This window comes from Boleophthalmus pectinirostris, unplaced genomic scaffold (genome assembly GCF_026225935.1).
Source record: "Boleophthalmus pectinirostris isolate CB_2022bp ecotype Guang Dong unplaced genomic scaffold, ASM2622593v1 HiC_scaffold_22, whole genome shotgun sequence".
Classification (NCBI taxonomy): domain Eukaryota; kingdom Metazoa; phylum Chordata; class Actinopteri; order Gobiiformes; family Gobiidae; genus Boleophthalmus; species Boleophthalmus pectinirostris.
Window position 1 is genome coordinate 32,137,057 of NW_026571190.1, and position 16,446 is coordinate 32,153,502.

General features: G+C 39.6%; 1 protein-coding gene across 1 annotated transcript; it reads right to left on the reverse strand.

The window, feature by feature from the left end:
• Positions 1 to 770: 770 nt before the first annotated feature.
• Positions 771 to 15,096, reverse strand: LOC110165307 (polyunsaturated fatty acid lipoxygenase ALOX15B-like). The gene is made up of 14 exons (XM_020930474.2): positions 14,868 to 15,096; positions 14,602 to 14,797; positions 13,372 to 13,453; positions 12,636 to 12,758; positions 12,462 to 12,562; positions 11,120 to 11,286; positions 9,188 to 9,331; positions 8,889 to 9,092; positions 6,664 to 6,750; positions 6,421 to 6,590; positions 4,839 to 4,957; positions 4,654 to 4,754; positions 2,816 to 2,986; positions 771 to 1,567 (listed from the first exon to the last, which is right to left on the reverse strand). The coding sequence occupies exons 1-14, from the start codon at positions 15,000 to 15,002 to the stop codon at positions 1,382 to 1,384; spliced, it is 1,986 nt and encodes a 661-aa protein (XP_020786133.2). The 5' UTR covers positions 15,003 to 15,096; the 3' UTR covers positions 771 to 1,381.
• Positions 15,097 to 16,446: the final 1,350 nt, after the last annotated feature.

A 16,446-nucleotide genomic window follows, 5' to 3' on the forward strand; every position in this document is an offset into this window, starting at 1 on the left:
AAAAAAAAAAAAAAAAAAGCTCCATAGGAAGTAGGTGGCTGCACTATAAAAAAAAAAGAAAGAAATTAAAAGGGAGTCTAAAAACCTGAGGTGATTGTAGAAGCTTGTCAGAAATGTTGGTCATCAAAAAAGTTGTTATTGTTAACGTCACATGGATTTAACACCAAAATGTCCCCGGCGTCATTACAGAGGACATGTTTTAAAATTATATATATAAAAAAAAAAAAATCTATGTATGTCATTTGTATATATTAATATATTATTTTATTTTTATTATTACTTTTTGGTCAATATTATTATCATTATTATTATTTTATTTTTTCCTTTTTTCTTTTCAGCGTCTGTTAAGGGTGGGGGGGAGTGGGGAGGTTGAATTGGGGTTTGGGAATGGGGAGGAGGGGGTTTAAATGTGGCATTTGTACACTTGTATATTTTGTGGCATTTTTTGTGGGCCGTAAGACCACAATATTAAAAAAAATATATATCAAAAATTAAATAAAATATATATGAAAAAAAAATAAAAAATAAAAAATCTAAATGCTAAGATGTTCATTTACCTCCAAATCAAAAAAATATATATATTGCAATACACGTTTTTCTTCAGGTCCCAGGAGGATATAAGATCATGTGTCATCATCAGGCAAGTAAATGACATTAGAAAACATCATGTTGAGCTCAGTGAGACCTTTTCACAAAGTCACCCAAAGCAGCAGCAGCAGCTTACTCTGGAGGAGTGGTCAGGTCCTCACTGACCCACTGAGGTTGGCAGTGCGATTCCTGATGAATACTGTTGTTGTGTACTGGGGCAAGACACTTAACCTACGTCACCCTGAGTATCTGTGTACACTGTTGTGTGATTGTGTGAGTTGTTGATTCATGTAAAGCATTGTGAGAGTCTTAAAGGTGGAAAAGTGACCATTTATGTGACTATTTTACTCAACCTTCTGTTTCACCAATCACCACAAGAGGGCGCACAAAAGCATTCATCTTTAATATGTTTTACAGTAAAATGTAAATATCAGAAATATCAATGTGACTGTGCAGTGACAGGCCACACTTCATTCTGAAATTTCACTCTATCAAGCAGTGGATTTTCAATAACAAGATTTTGATAAATGGCTTTGTGACATTTCTGAACCCTGAAATTTTCTGATTTATTTATTTATTTTCAATTAAGGATAGAACAGTGGGCAGGTATATGGGGACAGGTGAAAAACATAAAAATCATCAAATTAATTTGTACATAATATATCCTCTTTAACAATGAATCACAGAGCATGATCATTTGTGACATAATTATGTGAGCTACACGTTTGCTTGGAATTTCTAGGATAATCACTAAACATGAATCTTATTTTTTATGACTACCTCAAAGTGTGTCTCAAAGCGATATGCTATTCTCCACTTTATGTGGGTCTAAATATCCGTATTGGAGTTTATGTCCCAATAAGTTGTTTCTCTCTTCAATTTTATCATGTAAATTGTTAAGACAATCCAGGAAAGTGCGCATCACATCCAGTGGAGCATCTTCACAGAAATAGTCGTTTGGATACGTGCCCAGACGCACCTGAGAGGACAGGACAGAGGGTAAAATGTTAGTGTGATAAAGTAGATGTAATAATTATGATTGATATAGAAGATAATTTGTTTCATTCGATTTTGCTGAATATTTATTTTGAATTTTTAAACACACTGAAAATAAATTCTCAAAAAGTCAGCAATTAAAATTCAGAATGAAACTTTTTGATTTCGGGTCCATCACTTGTTTCTATGGTTATGTCATCGCTTTGTCTGGAATGTTCCACAGTATGACATTAAACAGCTCTACCTCACATTTATTAAATTACAGGTGGGTTTACAGCTCAAAAATACCTAGAAAAACAAGCATTCTCACTGTGAGCAGGGTCGTCTCTCCACAGATCTGACCTGTAACTCGGCTTGGTTTGGTCTCCATGTAGATAGAAACGTTTAATAGACCTTTTTCACAACAGCTAGAAGTTAATGCTTTTCTAGGGCAAAATATCTGTTGAAATGTCTCACGTATTTTCCACCAGCTTCATAAATCTGCCCCATCACCAAATCTTCATCCAACAAGGTCGACAAAGAACATATTCTGTCTGTGAAGAATTTATCCACAACTATCAAGGTAAGAAAGATGAAAACGTAAAGCCAAAAACGTAAAGGCGAACAACGACGACGCATTAGTGAACTACTCCTGAGCAAAACTAATGTTATGGGCATGAATAAAACATAAGTAACTTGTTCACTCAGACTAATTCTAGAATGAAAATAAAAAAATCAATTTCATGATGTAGATATTTGCATAAACAGAGATTTGTGCAGTTTAAATGTCATCTGTGAACATCTGTAGCATTCAAACTGCACAAATCTTTCTATCTATGCCAATATCTATCATCATGAAATAGATTTTTTATTTTAATTCTAGAATCAGTCTGAGTTACTTATTAACGAATTACTTATTACTTATGTTTCATCTTTTATTCTTCATGGACAGAATATGTTCTTTGTCGACCTTGTTGGATGAAAATTTGGTAATGGGGCAGATTTATGAAGCTGGTGGAAAATATGTGAGACATTTTCACAGATATTTTGCCATAGAAAAGCATTAACCAGAAGTGACGTTTACTTTACATCGCAGTGCTTCCGGTCGTTGTGAAAAAGGTTTAACGCCATACTGTAAAACATTCCAGACAAAGCAATAAGCATTTGAGGGACTACTACCAGAAAAGCTACACAATGCACCTTTAATCAAATTATCTTCCATAGATTGAAAAAAGTGTAAAAGTTTAGTTACAAAGTCTTTTGATTGATTGCTCAGTATATACAGAATAGCCATTTCGTTAGCAGTGCTGTTGACATTTGGGAGGGTCTTGAGCAGAGTCTCTTCAGTCGTTTTGCCCTTCTCGGTCGGGGGCGGGAGCTGTAAGGTGCAGGGAGTGTTGGGCATCCAGCCACCAAAGTCAAACTACAACACAATACAAAATTTGTCACAAAAATATATTCATGGAGTCTGAAATCTGCTCTCAAATCTATAGAAAAACAACAGTCCCAGAATTTATAGTTAAAAGTTTCTGCAGTAAACTAAACACAAGTTTTAAAGTGAAGATGTTTTTGGTACTCTTGTCTTCTGCAGCTCAGACAATTTTGTTTTGTAAAAGCTTTGTGCATTTGTTGACAGAGAAGATGTCTGTGCTTTTCTTTCAGCTGGATGTAACAAAAGTTAAATTTTTCGGCACAATGATTGCTTTTCCGTGGCTTTTTGCATTGCATTAGAGCGTGGTAGCATTGTTGGTCTCACAGTCTGCCTGGCAGTTGGGGCTGTACCAGTACTGGAACGATATCCAAATCTCTCAGTACGATATTTTCACGATATGCATCTCATGATATGATATTTACTGCGATATTTTGGAGAGGCTGATATAATGGTAGATAGTTCACTTTTTTGCTTTTAAAATACCTAGACAAGATTTGGTGCGAATCATTACTGTCATAATCCCAAGAATTAAAAAACATATTTCTTCATGTTGTCTGCACTGAAATGAATCATGGGATATGTAGTTCTCTATGTTTATTAGCTGTTGCTACTATAAAAGAATACATTTAAACAAAGGAACTTCCATCTATCCATTTTCTTCCGCTTATCTGAGGCCGGGTCATGGGGGCAACAGTCTAAGCAGGGACTCCCAGACTTTCTTCACCCCAGACACTTCCTCCAGCTCCTCTGGGGGGACCGCGAGGCATTCTCAGGGCAGCCGAGCGACATATTCCTTCCAGAGTGTCCTGGGTCTTCCCCGGGGCCTCCCGGTAGGACATGCCTGGAACACCTCCTAGGAGGCATCCTGAACAGCTGCCTGAGCCACCTCAACTGACTCCTCTCGACATGGAGGAGCAGCAGCTCTACTCTGAGCTCCTTCCGTGTGAGTGAGCGCCTCCCCCTATCTCTAAGGGAGCAACCGGCCACCCTGCAGAGGAAACTTATTTCGGCCTCTTGTATTCGTGATCTCGTCCTTTTGGTCATTACCCAGAGCTCATGACCATAGGTGAGGGGAGGAACGAAGACTGACTGGTCAATTGAGAGCTTTGCCTTTTGGCTCAACTCCCGCTTCACCACAATGATCCGATACAGTGACCGCATCATTGCAGCTGCTGCACCAATCCGCCTGTCAGTCTCATCCTTCATCCTCCCCTCACTCGTGAAACTCGCAAAGGAACACCCCACAATATTATTGTGAGACTTTTTCGATACAATATCACAATATTTTGGTTATTGCTACATCCCTACTGAAAAGAGCACTATATATTTCATTTTGTGATCAGGGGTAATGATCACATGATTATCACTGCTGTAATGATTAATATGAGTGGTAAACAGTGGAGGTATAAACTACACATGGTAACTGTGGTACAGGCAATGGAAGTTTATAAGTTTTTTCTTCCCACTCCTTTTCGAGCTTAACTTATTGTGTTGTAAATATGCAGCACACCTATTACGTGAGCTTTAATTAGGGATTTTTTATTTTATTTTAAATCAGTCAATCACATATCCAGATTAATAAATATGTACAACTCAAATCAGAGTACTACACATATCAATCTAGTGTCAATCAAGTTAACTACAATCTATTCACTCACTTGAGAGTTGCTAACAGCCGCATGCTGAGCCGAACATGTAAATATAACCATGGTGACAAACTTGACCAGTTCATCCATCGTGCCGAAACTTTGTGGGAATCCTATAATGAAAAAAAGACAGAGTTAAAGATGTGCAACAAACTGACAAAACTGTACATACTTTTTCATCACTTTGTTGAGCTCACCCTTGTGCCGGGACATAGGACAGTGTTCACAGATGCTCTGGATCCACTTCTGCAGTTCTTCGTCTTCTTGTATGCTTTTGTTGCTTTTATAGTAGCAGCTTAGCATCCCTGTAACAAAGCTATCATCTATCATGTTAGTAAACTCTTTCAACACTTTACCACTCAGTAATTTCTGTTTTTTGGTGTATATACTGTGAGAAAAATCATACAATTTTCCCATTGTGCAGAGTCTGCTACTTTATCTCCACCCAACTGTTGGTGTAAGTGAATATACGTATGCCACCTCCTTAAGATTCTTGACACGACCAGACCAAGGACATTATAGTTTGAAAACCCTTATAGGTGCATTCCGTAACTTTTCTGGTGGAAGTGCCAGCAACAGCATATTTATTTCCATGGAGATGTTACTGCCTTGTCTGGAATGATTCATAGTTTGGTATTAAATCTTTTTATCTTCATGGAGGCCGAACCACACCAACTTACAGGTCAGATCTGTGGATAGGCAGCCCTGCTCACAGTCAGAATGCCAGTTTTTGTAAGTATTTTTGAGCTATAAAACCACCTGTAATTTAATAAATGTAAGGCATAGCTGTTTAATGTCATACTGTGGAACATTCTAGGCAGAGCAATGACATAGAATAGAAACAAGAACCTGATGGACTCTCAACCAAAAAGTTACATAGTGCACATTTAAGTACAGTTTGATATCCAACTTGAACTGAACTAAAATCTGGATTACCGTTATTTCCAGACTATAAGACACTGCTTTTTTCTCACACTGTGAAACCTTCGACTTAAACAATGATGCGGCAAATATATGGACAGATTATTTGTCTGTGCAGTTAACATTATCTAGTGATGTTTTCAGCACTCAAACAGTTTACCGTAAAGTGTTAAAATACATTATGTTGCTAGATAAACATTAGTGAGGGGGAAACGTCTTACCCATTTGCGCAAATGACAAGAAGAAATGTCTCAAACTTTAGTAGCCGGACATCCACTGATACCGGATTGATAGAACTAACCCTGCCCCAGAGAGAGTCTGAAATCTGCTGAAACCCTACAAGACACTGACATGATCTCAGACAGGACAGCGGCTCTTTCTGCTGGAGACATGCGCAGTAGACCGCGGGGAGAGACGGGAGGGATGCGCCGAGGAAGATGCTCATTTGATTGTGTCTTGAACAGTTATTTTGCGCTTCATGCGCACACCCTCCTCATGGAAAACACATGAAGAAATGCAGATGATGCAGCTTTTAAGTTCAGGCCAATTGATCTGTCTGTCGAAGAAAGAAACAGAGCTGCTGGACGTGAGCTCGGCATCAATAAGCCAATGGTGATGGCAGCGTGACGAACATGACTCAAAGTAAAAAGACGACAAAAGCTTTCAGAGGCGATAAAAGCAGACGGCCTGAACTTGAAAACATTCTTGAAGACACTTGAGGCTTATATTCAGGTGCGGCCTATATATGTACAAATTTGTCTTTTTAAAAAATTGAATAGTCCTGAAATTATGGTATAAACATTTGCTGCAACAATCTGGTTATACCATTTGTATTTACGGCTGACCATACTTTAATACCTGTGTATGATTTCCCAAAGCCTGAGTCCATCGTCTCTGTAGTAGTAGTTGGGCACAGACTCCATCCCTCTCTCCGCGATGTTGTCAGGTAAACAGAGGGAGCTGTAGGTCAGGGAGGACATGGCCCGGTCCAAGATGGTGAACATACCCTCTCTTCCAGATGCCGCATGCTACAGTCAGGAATATAATTAAATTTTCATAAAGGCATTACATAAAAATAATTGTTCATTATTTAAAACTGACCTTTGCAAAAAACCCATCTGGTGATATCAGTGTTTGTCTGGCCAGTATGTTGATTTGCAGAGTGTATCGAGTGTGAGGCATAAGAAGCTAGCGGGAAAGAACAGTCATTAGAGGTCCTGGAACTGATTTTTTTATTTATTTATTTTTTAACCTTTCCCCATCTTTTTTTTATTTATTATGATTTACTCCTTCATATCAGTTATTATTATAGACATATTGCCAAAGCAAACACAGACAAATGACAATATTGAACCCAGATCGTACATCAGTTATCTCCAAAAAAGTGAGATACAATTGATAAATAACTGGAAGACTTCTTCCTGTGGTTTGTTTCTATGGATATGTCATTGCTCTGCCTGGAATGTTCCACAGTATGACATTAAACAGTTCTACTTTACATTTATTCAATTACAGCTGGTTTTCATGGCTCGAAATTAAAGAGGCAAGTGACAAGGACAACTGACCACGATGACTGACATCGGCGACTGACATTGGGGACTGACAAGGACGACTGACAAGGAGGACTGACGAGGGCAACTGACATTGGGAACTGATGGGGCGACTGACAACAAAGACTGACAAGGGCGACTGAAAAGGCGACTGACGAGGGCGACTGACGAGGACGAATGACGAGGATGACTGACAACGATGACTTACAAGAACAACTGACAAGAATGAGTGACGAGGGCAGCTGACAAGGATGACAGACAAGGATGACTGACTAAGACTGATAAGGGCGACTGGCAAGGGCGACTGGCAAGGGCGACTGGCAAGGGCGACTGACAAGGACGACTGAAAAGGACGACTGGCAAGGAGGACTGGCAAGGAGGACTGACAAAAGTGCCTGACAAGGGTGACTGACGAGGGCGACTGACGAGGGCGACTGACGAGGGCGACTGACGAGGGCAACTGGCGAGGGCAACTGGCGAGGGCGACTGGCGAGGGCGACTGGCGAGGGCGACTGACAAGGAGGACTGACGAGGGCACCTGACATTGGGAACTGATGGGGCGACTGACAACAAAGACTGACAAGGGCAACTGAAAAGGCGACTGACGAAGGCGACTGACGAGGACGACTGACAACGACGATTTACAAGAACAACTGACAAGAATGAGTGACGAGGGCAGCTGACAAGGACGACAGACAAGGACGACTGACTAAGACGACTGACAAGGGCAAATGATGAGGGCGACTGACATGGGTGATTGGCAAGGAGGACTGACAAAGGCGCCTGACAAGGGCGACTGACAAGGAGGACTGACAAAGGCGCCTGACAAGGGCGACTGACGAGGGCGACTGACGAGGGCGACTGACGAGGGCGACTGACGAGGGCGACTGGCGAGGGCGACTGGCGAGGGCGACTGGCGAGGACGACTGGCGAGGATACTCCAGGGCAGTTGTTTTCACATGAGACCCTACATCCACATGCATTGACAGGCCTTGGTTGCCTGAGCTATAGGATGCAATATTACTTAATCTAAACCTGTTTTACACAAACAAGGGCACTGGTGGTTCCATCTGGTCATTAGAAAAACACCTTGCAGTTTAATTTAAAGATGTCTGCCAGTGCCTACACACCTATAATAATGCCATTACAGTGCTGGGAAGTAACTTGTATCATTTAAGTGGAGGTAATATGATTGATTGAGGTTCAGGAGCAGGACTACGCCTCAACCTCCCCCTGCTCCTCTCCAGCAAACCCAAAAGTCCTATTTATACAGGCCTATCGTGACAACACCATCTGTTTCTGCTCTCGACCCCCTATGTCCCGCCCCGTGTTTCTTGTTGATCCTTCAGCCTGAAGACATTTACAAAGGAGGGGGGTCCTGAATTGGCCGGGCTGACCACCTGAGACAGAGCCCCCAAAAATAACATCTAGCCATCGTCAATATTTTTTTATCATATTTCATTGTTGTGGCATAGTCCTTCCTAGTGAAATGCAACACAGTGTAAAAGAAGTTGTAAACAGTCAGAATATAGTCCCCTGATTGGACAATGTATCAGAAAACACATTTTAATGCAGTATTCAGTATTCTGTAATTAAATATATTTTCACACTTCCTACCACAGAGCAATTTATTTAGTTATTATTGAGTAATTTTGAAACTAGAACGTACCCTCAGTCAGTTTGGTGTGCACCCAGGCCTGAATACTAGTTTAAATCAATACAGGATTTTAAAACAAAAGCATTTTCATCTCATCTTGTTTGTATTCTGCATGTTACCTTGTACAGAGGATGGACACTGGACACGTTCCTCAGTAAAGCCACAGTGAAGACTTCAGCGAGCAGGTGAGTGCGCAGCAGGTGCACGTTCAGCTCATGGTCATGAAAATCTGCACTTCTCACAAAGGTCTTGGCCAGTAACCAGTCGTACTCTGAGTCAGTGGGGAAAAAGATGGGGTTGTCTTTTGATGGAGTCTGTTTGAGCTAGAGATGGATTATGTATTAGTACAAATGAGTGAGCTTGTACTTTTTAATTTATTTTTTATCTAAATATCAGATAAACATATTTATTTTCTTACCTGAATGGCGATAGGCTTTAGCTCGTCATCAGGAGTTTTGTGAAGAAGAACAAGAGGAGCTGCTAAATACTGTTTTTTCCCATTGATAAAGTTGGTGCTTACTCCATCCAGGATCTTGTAGTCACACAGGAAAATATTTCCTTTCTGTTTAATGTAAAATTGTATATTGAATATGTCACAATAATTACAAACAGTTACTGCAATTATAATTCTCACAAACCAGGAAGTATGCAGACTGGAAGTAGATGACATTAAAGAACACATATGCATTACTGTGGCGGTGTCCAAATGTCCACCCTAGTCTCTAACCCCTCATTCACTACATTGGCCCGCACTCTTTAGCGCCCTTTACAGTTCACTCATTCACAGAGAGATCTGGTCACAGCTCACTACATTCAGGTCTCTTGACTCTGGTGTTGAGGCATAGACAGTCCCCAGTGGCTGAAATATGTCACAACATTGAGTCTATAATATGGCCAGAACAAATATTTACTTTTAAAAATATATTAATATTTTAAATATATCAATAAAACAAAAAGATTGTATGAAATAAATATGAATCCTAGTCTGAACCAAGACTAAACCAGGACTAAAACAGGACTGAACCAAGACCAAACCAGGTTTAAACCAGGTCTAAACCAGGACTAATCTTGGACTTCAGAGAGAGAGGGGGAGAACCCCAAGCCCGCAGTGCAGGGTGTCTGTAAAGTGCACTGACGGCTCTGCTTAGCTCCATGAGGCAAGGAACTCTGCGCCGGTCCTTTCTCCCGCTGTCACCCCACAGTCTGTGCGGGCGCACCCAACACTCAGCCCCGGTTCAGTCCCGGTTCAGTCCTGGTTCAGTCCTGGTGGTGTCGACAGTAAAGTGATAATTTCATTGAACAGGGCAAGGTGATTCCTTACTGTGCACATGGCAATACAAATTGAATCTAGTGCCCTGACATTATAGAGTTTTCTCCCCAACACAAAAGTCAAACTCCGCCTATGTGTCTGTCTTCATTGCCTGATCTTTATTTTAGCTCCACAAAACCCACACAGAGATAAAACTGGACAGGAAGTAGTGACGCTAACAGTGAGGTTTCAGGGCACCATTGTGCACAGAGCCAGACTTTATAAACTCCACCTCTGTTTCCAGTGATGTATTTAAGCACTGTAAATAACAAAGGGCATGAACAATGTGGAAATAAACAAATGAAGCCCTTTGGCCCTGGGAATGTTATGCCAATACAGACAACACAATTTGACTGCAGAATCCAGAGTCCAGTTATAGTTTGAGCTTAAAAACTGCGCAGGTTCACATTTTTACCTTTGATGCAACAATCCAGGGAAAATTCAAACAGAGCATTTTTGAGTGCTCAAAGAAGACAACTTTGAATTAACAGTTTAATGAAACAAGCTTAAAGGTGCATTATGTAGCTTTTCTGGTGGAGGGTTCATCACCTGCTTGTTTCTATGGACATAATTTCTCTACCTGGAATGTTCCACAGTGTGACATTAAACACCTCTCCCTTACATTTGTTCAATTACTGTACATAGCTCAAAAATATATAGAAAAACTGGCACTCCGACTGTGAGTGGGATTGCCTCTCCATAGACCTGAACAGTAACTTGGTTTGATTTGGTCTCCATGAAGATAGAAAGGTTTAATGCCATACTGTGAAACATTCCAGACAAACAAACAAACAAACAAAAAAACGAACAAAAAAACATTCCAACAAAAAAAAAAAAAGCATTGGACGGACCCTCCCCCAGAAAAGTTACACAATGTACCTTTAAATGAAGCAAAATACAACCCTAGGGGAAATATTTGTTGATCAGACAACAACAAAACACGGTTAAAGCTCTAAAAAAGTACATTTTGCATAATGTTTTCTTTAATGCTATTTAAAGCAAGTCCAAAGAGAGAGTGTGATGGAGCTTTATGAAAACTACCTTCATCTCCTCTGTCAGGTAAACACCACCATGGGCATAGACCATGTCCTCAGTGACAGGGAAGTTCTTGGGCAGACAGGTGCAGCGCCGGATCAACATAGGGTTCACTCCATTCAGAAACTGGGCACCAAAGCAAGCGTCATCCTTCCAGTGCCGTCGTATGTATCCTGACAGAGGTATAATTATTATTTTAATGACACACAAAATGGTGCCATAGAACTGCCTGACACCTGCTGCCGTAACCATGCTGTAATAATAGACTGTATACATGGATAGGTTTAATTTACAGTGTTGCTAAGCGCCTGCTTCCTGCCAGACCAGGATTGGCTCTTTGGTTGCTATGATACTCGCGGTTGAATTTCCAAATATGGAACTCCGATCCAAATTTGCCCCATAACAGCGGCCTCGATGAGCTTCATTTGACTGGAGCCGAACACTACAGATGACGTCACTCTCCAGTAGTTCAATCTTTGGTCATGAATTATCATAGGCAGCCTCGCGTCCATCCATCTACCACAGAACTATAATAAAATCTGGAAGATGAATCCAAGATGGCACTGTATTGTTTTCAATGGCCTGTGCTCAGTGGCGCAATGGCCCAATAAAAAATCTCCATTTACTTCCTCAATAGGGTCTAGTGCCTCCCACCCGTGTGGCATCTGTAATATGCACGGCGTGGAGTGTTAGGACCAATCAGAGCCAGAGCTGCTAGAGCGGAACTAGAGTGAGCTCAGAGCGGGACTAGACTTAGTCTTACAAAGCGAACTTTTAGGCACTTTGATGGAGTTTATGTTGTGAAAATAGAAAATATTTAAAAATCCCTATAAAATCCGACCTTTGTAAAAGTTGTTGCCCTCTCAGCCAAACACAGGCAGTTTGAATTCCCAAAAAATGCATTGTGATTCTCTGGGAGAATTCTTTCTGGGCCCAAGCTCCTGGGAGCTGCAGTACCTGGAGCAGCCACTAGTCGGTCTGGAGCTGGGACAGGGTTGGGGATAGAGGCCTTATCCAGTGTTTATTATAGATCCATGCCATCTACCCTATAGTCACTGTGGCTGTAGCTTATTTGAACAAATCAGGTAACAGTAAAATGATTTTCAGTCTCTGGAAAAATACTATTTAGTACAATTTAGGACTAATGAATCGTTCTTTATGCATTCCATGACACAGTTTCCCAGGGGCAGACAGATGAGAGCACGGACTTTGTGACTTTACATGACCGCCAATATGTGTCTTACACAAATCTTTCAGTTTCTGGGTGTCTGAGTAAATATCTAAAAACAGTAAAACTCTGCAGAACTTTTGAATATTACTAGTCAGGTCCAGTTGTATTGTAATATACCTGATGTGGTTGTTTCGTGATACTGAATGCTTTCAATGCTATTAAAGCTGGACCAGTTCAACTTGCAAACTGAAAAACTGGTCACATTTATTTCTGCCAGGCTGAAAAGACAGAAAGTTCATACAAATGATCAATTTTGAGAAAAAAAAAGACGACGAAGAAAAAAGAACTCACCCTTTAATAACTGATGAATCAAACTCCATTTCCTTTGTGAAGGAGAACCTGACTTCACAGGGCAAAGTGTGGACCCTGTCTACTTTGATGCAGTGAGGTAAACCGTCTTTGTACAGATCCCAGCTTGAAGATACAACAGCAACATGTCAAATGTGTTTATACAGAACATTATGAGCAGTTTTTTTTTTTTTTAATCAAGAGTACATTTTTGGTGAAGGACAGAACTGATATTAAGGTTTCAAGCCTGAATAAATGTGTGGTGGCTTTGATTAAATGGCTCTGCTTTATGTTTCAATATGAGACCATTAATGAAGAAAATGTGGACACCTCTGATTTAAAGGATCCATATTGCGCTATTTTCTGATCTATGTCATAATGTCGTTTCCTCATCAAAACAGACCTAAGATGTGTTTTGTTTCATTCACATGTTTAACACACAAGCCCTGCATATTTAGGTTTTACTTAGTTCTTCTCTCAAACAGAAAGCACTGTTCCACCGTGTGACGTCATGTGGTGAAAACTGCAGCTTCATGGCATCACAATATTTTGAGGTTTGGAGATGTAGACTAATAATAAAGGATTACTCAAATGTGTGAATGAAACGAAACACAACTCTGGATCTGTTTAGAGGAGGTAACATCACAAAACATAACATTTTAACATTCTGAGTAATGTAGGACCTTTACAGCATAACAGGAGCTTTGATAAATTCTGAACATTGTCGACAAATACATACCAGTATAATTTTTTTCTAGTGCTTAACTCCCTCTTTCTTGCGTGTCTAGCCAGAAGATTTTGATCACCAGCATTGTTCATGGCTTTAAAGGAGGAAAAATATTGCATTATACATACATACAGTTACTTACACCAACTTTATTATATTTCTAACCGAGAAAGAGTTAAAAAACACAAACTAGTATTTAGTTGAATTATTTTCGATATTCTAAATGGCCAACATTAAGTGATTTTCTGATCTGTGTTATATTGTTGTTTCCTTATCAACATAAAAACTTACATTGAGTTGTGTTTTTTTTGTTTTGTTTCACACATTGTTTAACACACAAAGCCTGCACTCTTTTCTCTACTCTTCTCTCTAATTTTAAGATTTCTATTTATGCTCTGATCTGTTTGTATTGTGACTTTAATGTTTTTCTTATTCTGTAAAACACTTTGAATTACTTTGTGTACGAATTGTGCTGTACAAATAAACTTGCCTTACCTTGCGTATAGTTCTTCTCACACGGAAAATGATTTTAAATGTAGGCCTAACTAATAACAATTACATGGGGTGTAACAGTATCCAAATCTCTCTGTACGATATTTTCACGATATACATCTCACCGTACGATATTTATTGTGATATTTTGTGGAGGCTGACGAACAAAACTGTGAAAATGCTACTTTTTCCTCTTAAAATGCCTTGACAAGACTTGCTCGAAAGACTTAAAAGTGCTTAGAAATGTTATTTCTTCTTGTAGTTCTGCACTGAAATGGAGCAAAGGATCATGGTCTATGTAGTTCCCTCAATTTTTTTATTTTTTTTAGCTATTGCTGCACCATAACTCTTCATTTAAGCAAAGAGGCTTGTAATTCTATATATTGTGATGGTCCATGATATTATTTTGAGATGATACGATATCATTATTGTTATATTATTGTTACATCCCTGCAGTTACATGGTTAGAATTAGACTCAATTACAAGTACAGGTGGAAAAATCTACTTAAAAATATAATTACCTAAAAAATCTCTATCACAAGGTGGAAGCTGTTTAATCTTTTGAGATGTAGATGGACACTGAACATGCTTGAACATGTGTGAATGAAACAAAATACAACAAAACACAAGTCCGGGTATGTTTCTGAAGAGATAACAACACTCTCACATGGGTTAAGAGTCAAATTTGTGTAATATATTGTGTCTGTTTGATTCAAAGTCGCTCATTTTATATAAAAAGTAACACCAACCTGTCCCCTCTCTAAACCAGTGAACTTCATCATCCTCAATCCAGTTGTAGATGGGGAATGTGTAGGTTACATCTTCTGGGCACTGAATTACAACTTTTTCAACAAACCACAGACTGCGTGGACTTATCACTTTCTCAATTTCAACCAGCACCAGTTTACCAAGAGAACTGGGGCAAGTCAATGTAAACTTGGTCTCCTATTAAGTCTTAAAAGAGTTAGTAAAATTGAGTATTCGATTCAGAAAAAAGCGTTGTAGTCTCACTCACCCTTCTACGAAGAAATGACCAACTTCCCAAAATCTTGATACGTTTACTGTCTCCATCTTCACCGAAAAATCTGAGGGAGACTGTGCTGCAAGTAGTGTTGTGATATATTGTTCCTTTATACTCAGACGTTTCCATTTTAAGAAACTACTCTTTAATTCAGACTTGAATGCAAAAATGAACAGCTTATCTTAAAGAATTTGCTGCAGGGTATAATGCCACTTCCTCTGTAGCTACAACTGTTACAATGCTTTCTCTTTCTCATACTTATGCCACGGTGTAAAAGGAAGTGCCACCACAAGAAAGTATTATTTAGGCATTTGGAGACAAAGGAGGCGGGGTGAAATAAGGTGAGTGATCTGGTTTCCCTAGAGAATCAGACCAGAGTCAAAAAGTCAAATAACTGGTAACTGGTAAGGAGGAAGTGAGGATGAAGGAAAGCAGGGGATATGTTTTTTTTTTTTGCAACTAAACTGTGGTTATAAGTGTCTTAACTCACCTTGCCCCAGTGTCTGTGTACACTGGTGTATGAGTGAGTGTATGAATAAGTGTGTGAATGGGTGAGTGGTTTTGAGTGCCTTGAAAGTCGTGTTATCTCTGCTCTTTGCCGATGTTGTCCCACTGAAATGATCAGACCCTGACCTGCATCTTATTTTGGGCTTGTTTCTCCATCAGAAAAGGGAAGCAGTCATCTTCTTGAAATGTGTTTATGTTATAATTTACTAGGGATGTCGTGATATCGAATCGTCAAAAGTCTCACAATAATATCGTGGGGTGTCTCAATATACCGAATCACAAGTTCCTTTGCTTAATTGCATTGTTTTATAGTAGCAACAGCTTATAAACCTCGGCAGTGTTCGGAAGGTTACTTTTAAAATGTATTCCCATACAGATTACAGATTACATACACCAAAATGTAGTTTGTAGCGTAATCCATTAAATTACTTAAAGTGAGTAACATAATCTGAATACTTTGGATTACATGATTTGCTGTAGAGAAGCAAAGACGAGGAAATCGTAACATAAGAAGTTTTATCTGCTAAAAGAAAATAAAAAGCCCAGACTTTACTAAACCATATTAAAAATATTATTGATAGAAGAGGAGGAGACACGTCCACACAGCACGATTTAGTCCTGTTAAATCCTGTTTTATATCTGGTTTTAGACCTGGTTTAGACCTGGTTTAGACCTGGTTTTAGACCTGGTTTAGTCCTGGTTTAGACCTAGTTTAGACATGGTTTTAGACCTGGTTTAGACCTGGTTTAGACCTAGTTTAGACCTAGTTTAGACCTGGTTTATACCTGGTTTATACCTGGATTAGACCTGGTTTTAGATCTGGTTCTAGACCTGGTTTTAGACCTGGCTTAGACCTAGTTTAGACCTAGTTTAGATCTAGTTTAGACCTGGTTTTAGACCTGGTTTAGACCTGGGTTAGACCAAGTTTAGCCCTAGTTTATAAATGGTATATACCTGGCTTTGACCTAGTTTAGACCTGGTTTTAGACCTGGTTTAGTCCTGGTTTAGATCTAGTTTAGACCTGGTTTAGACCTGGATTAGACCTAGTTTAGACCTAGTTTAGATC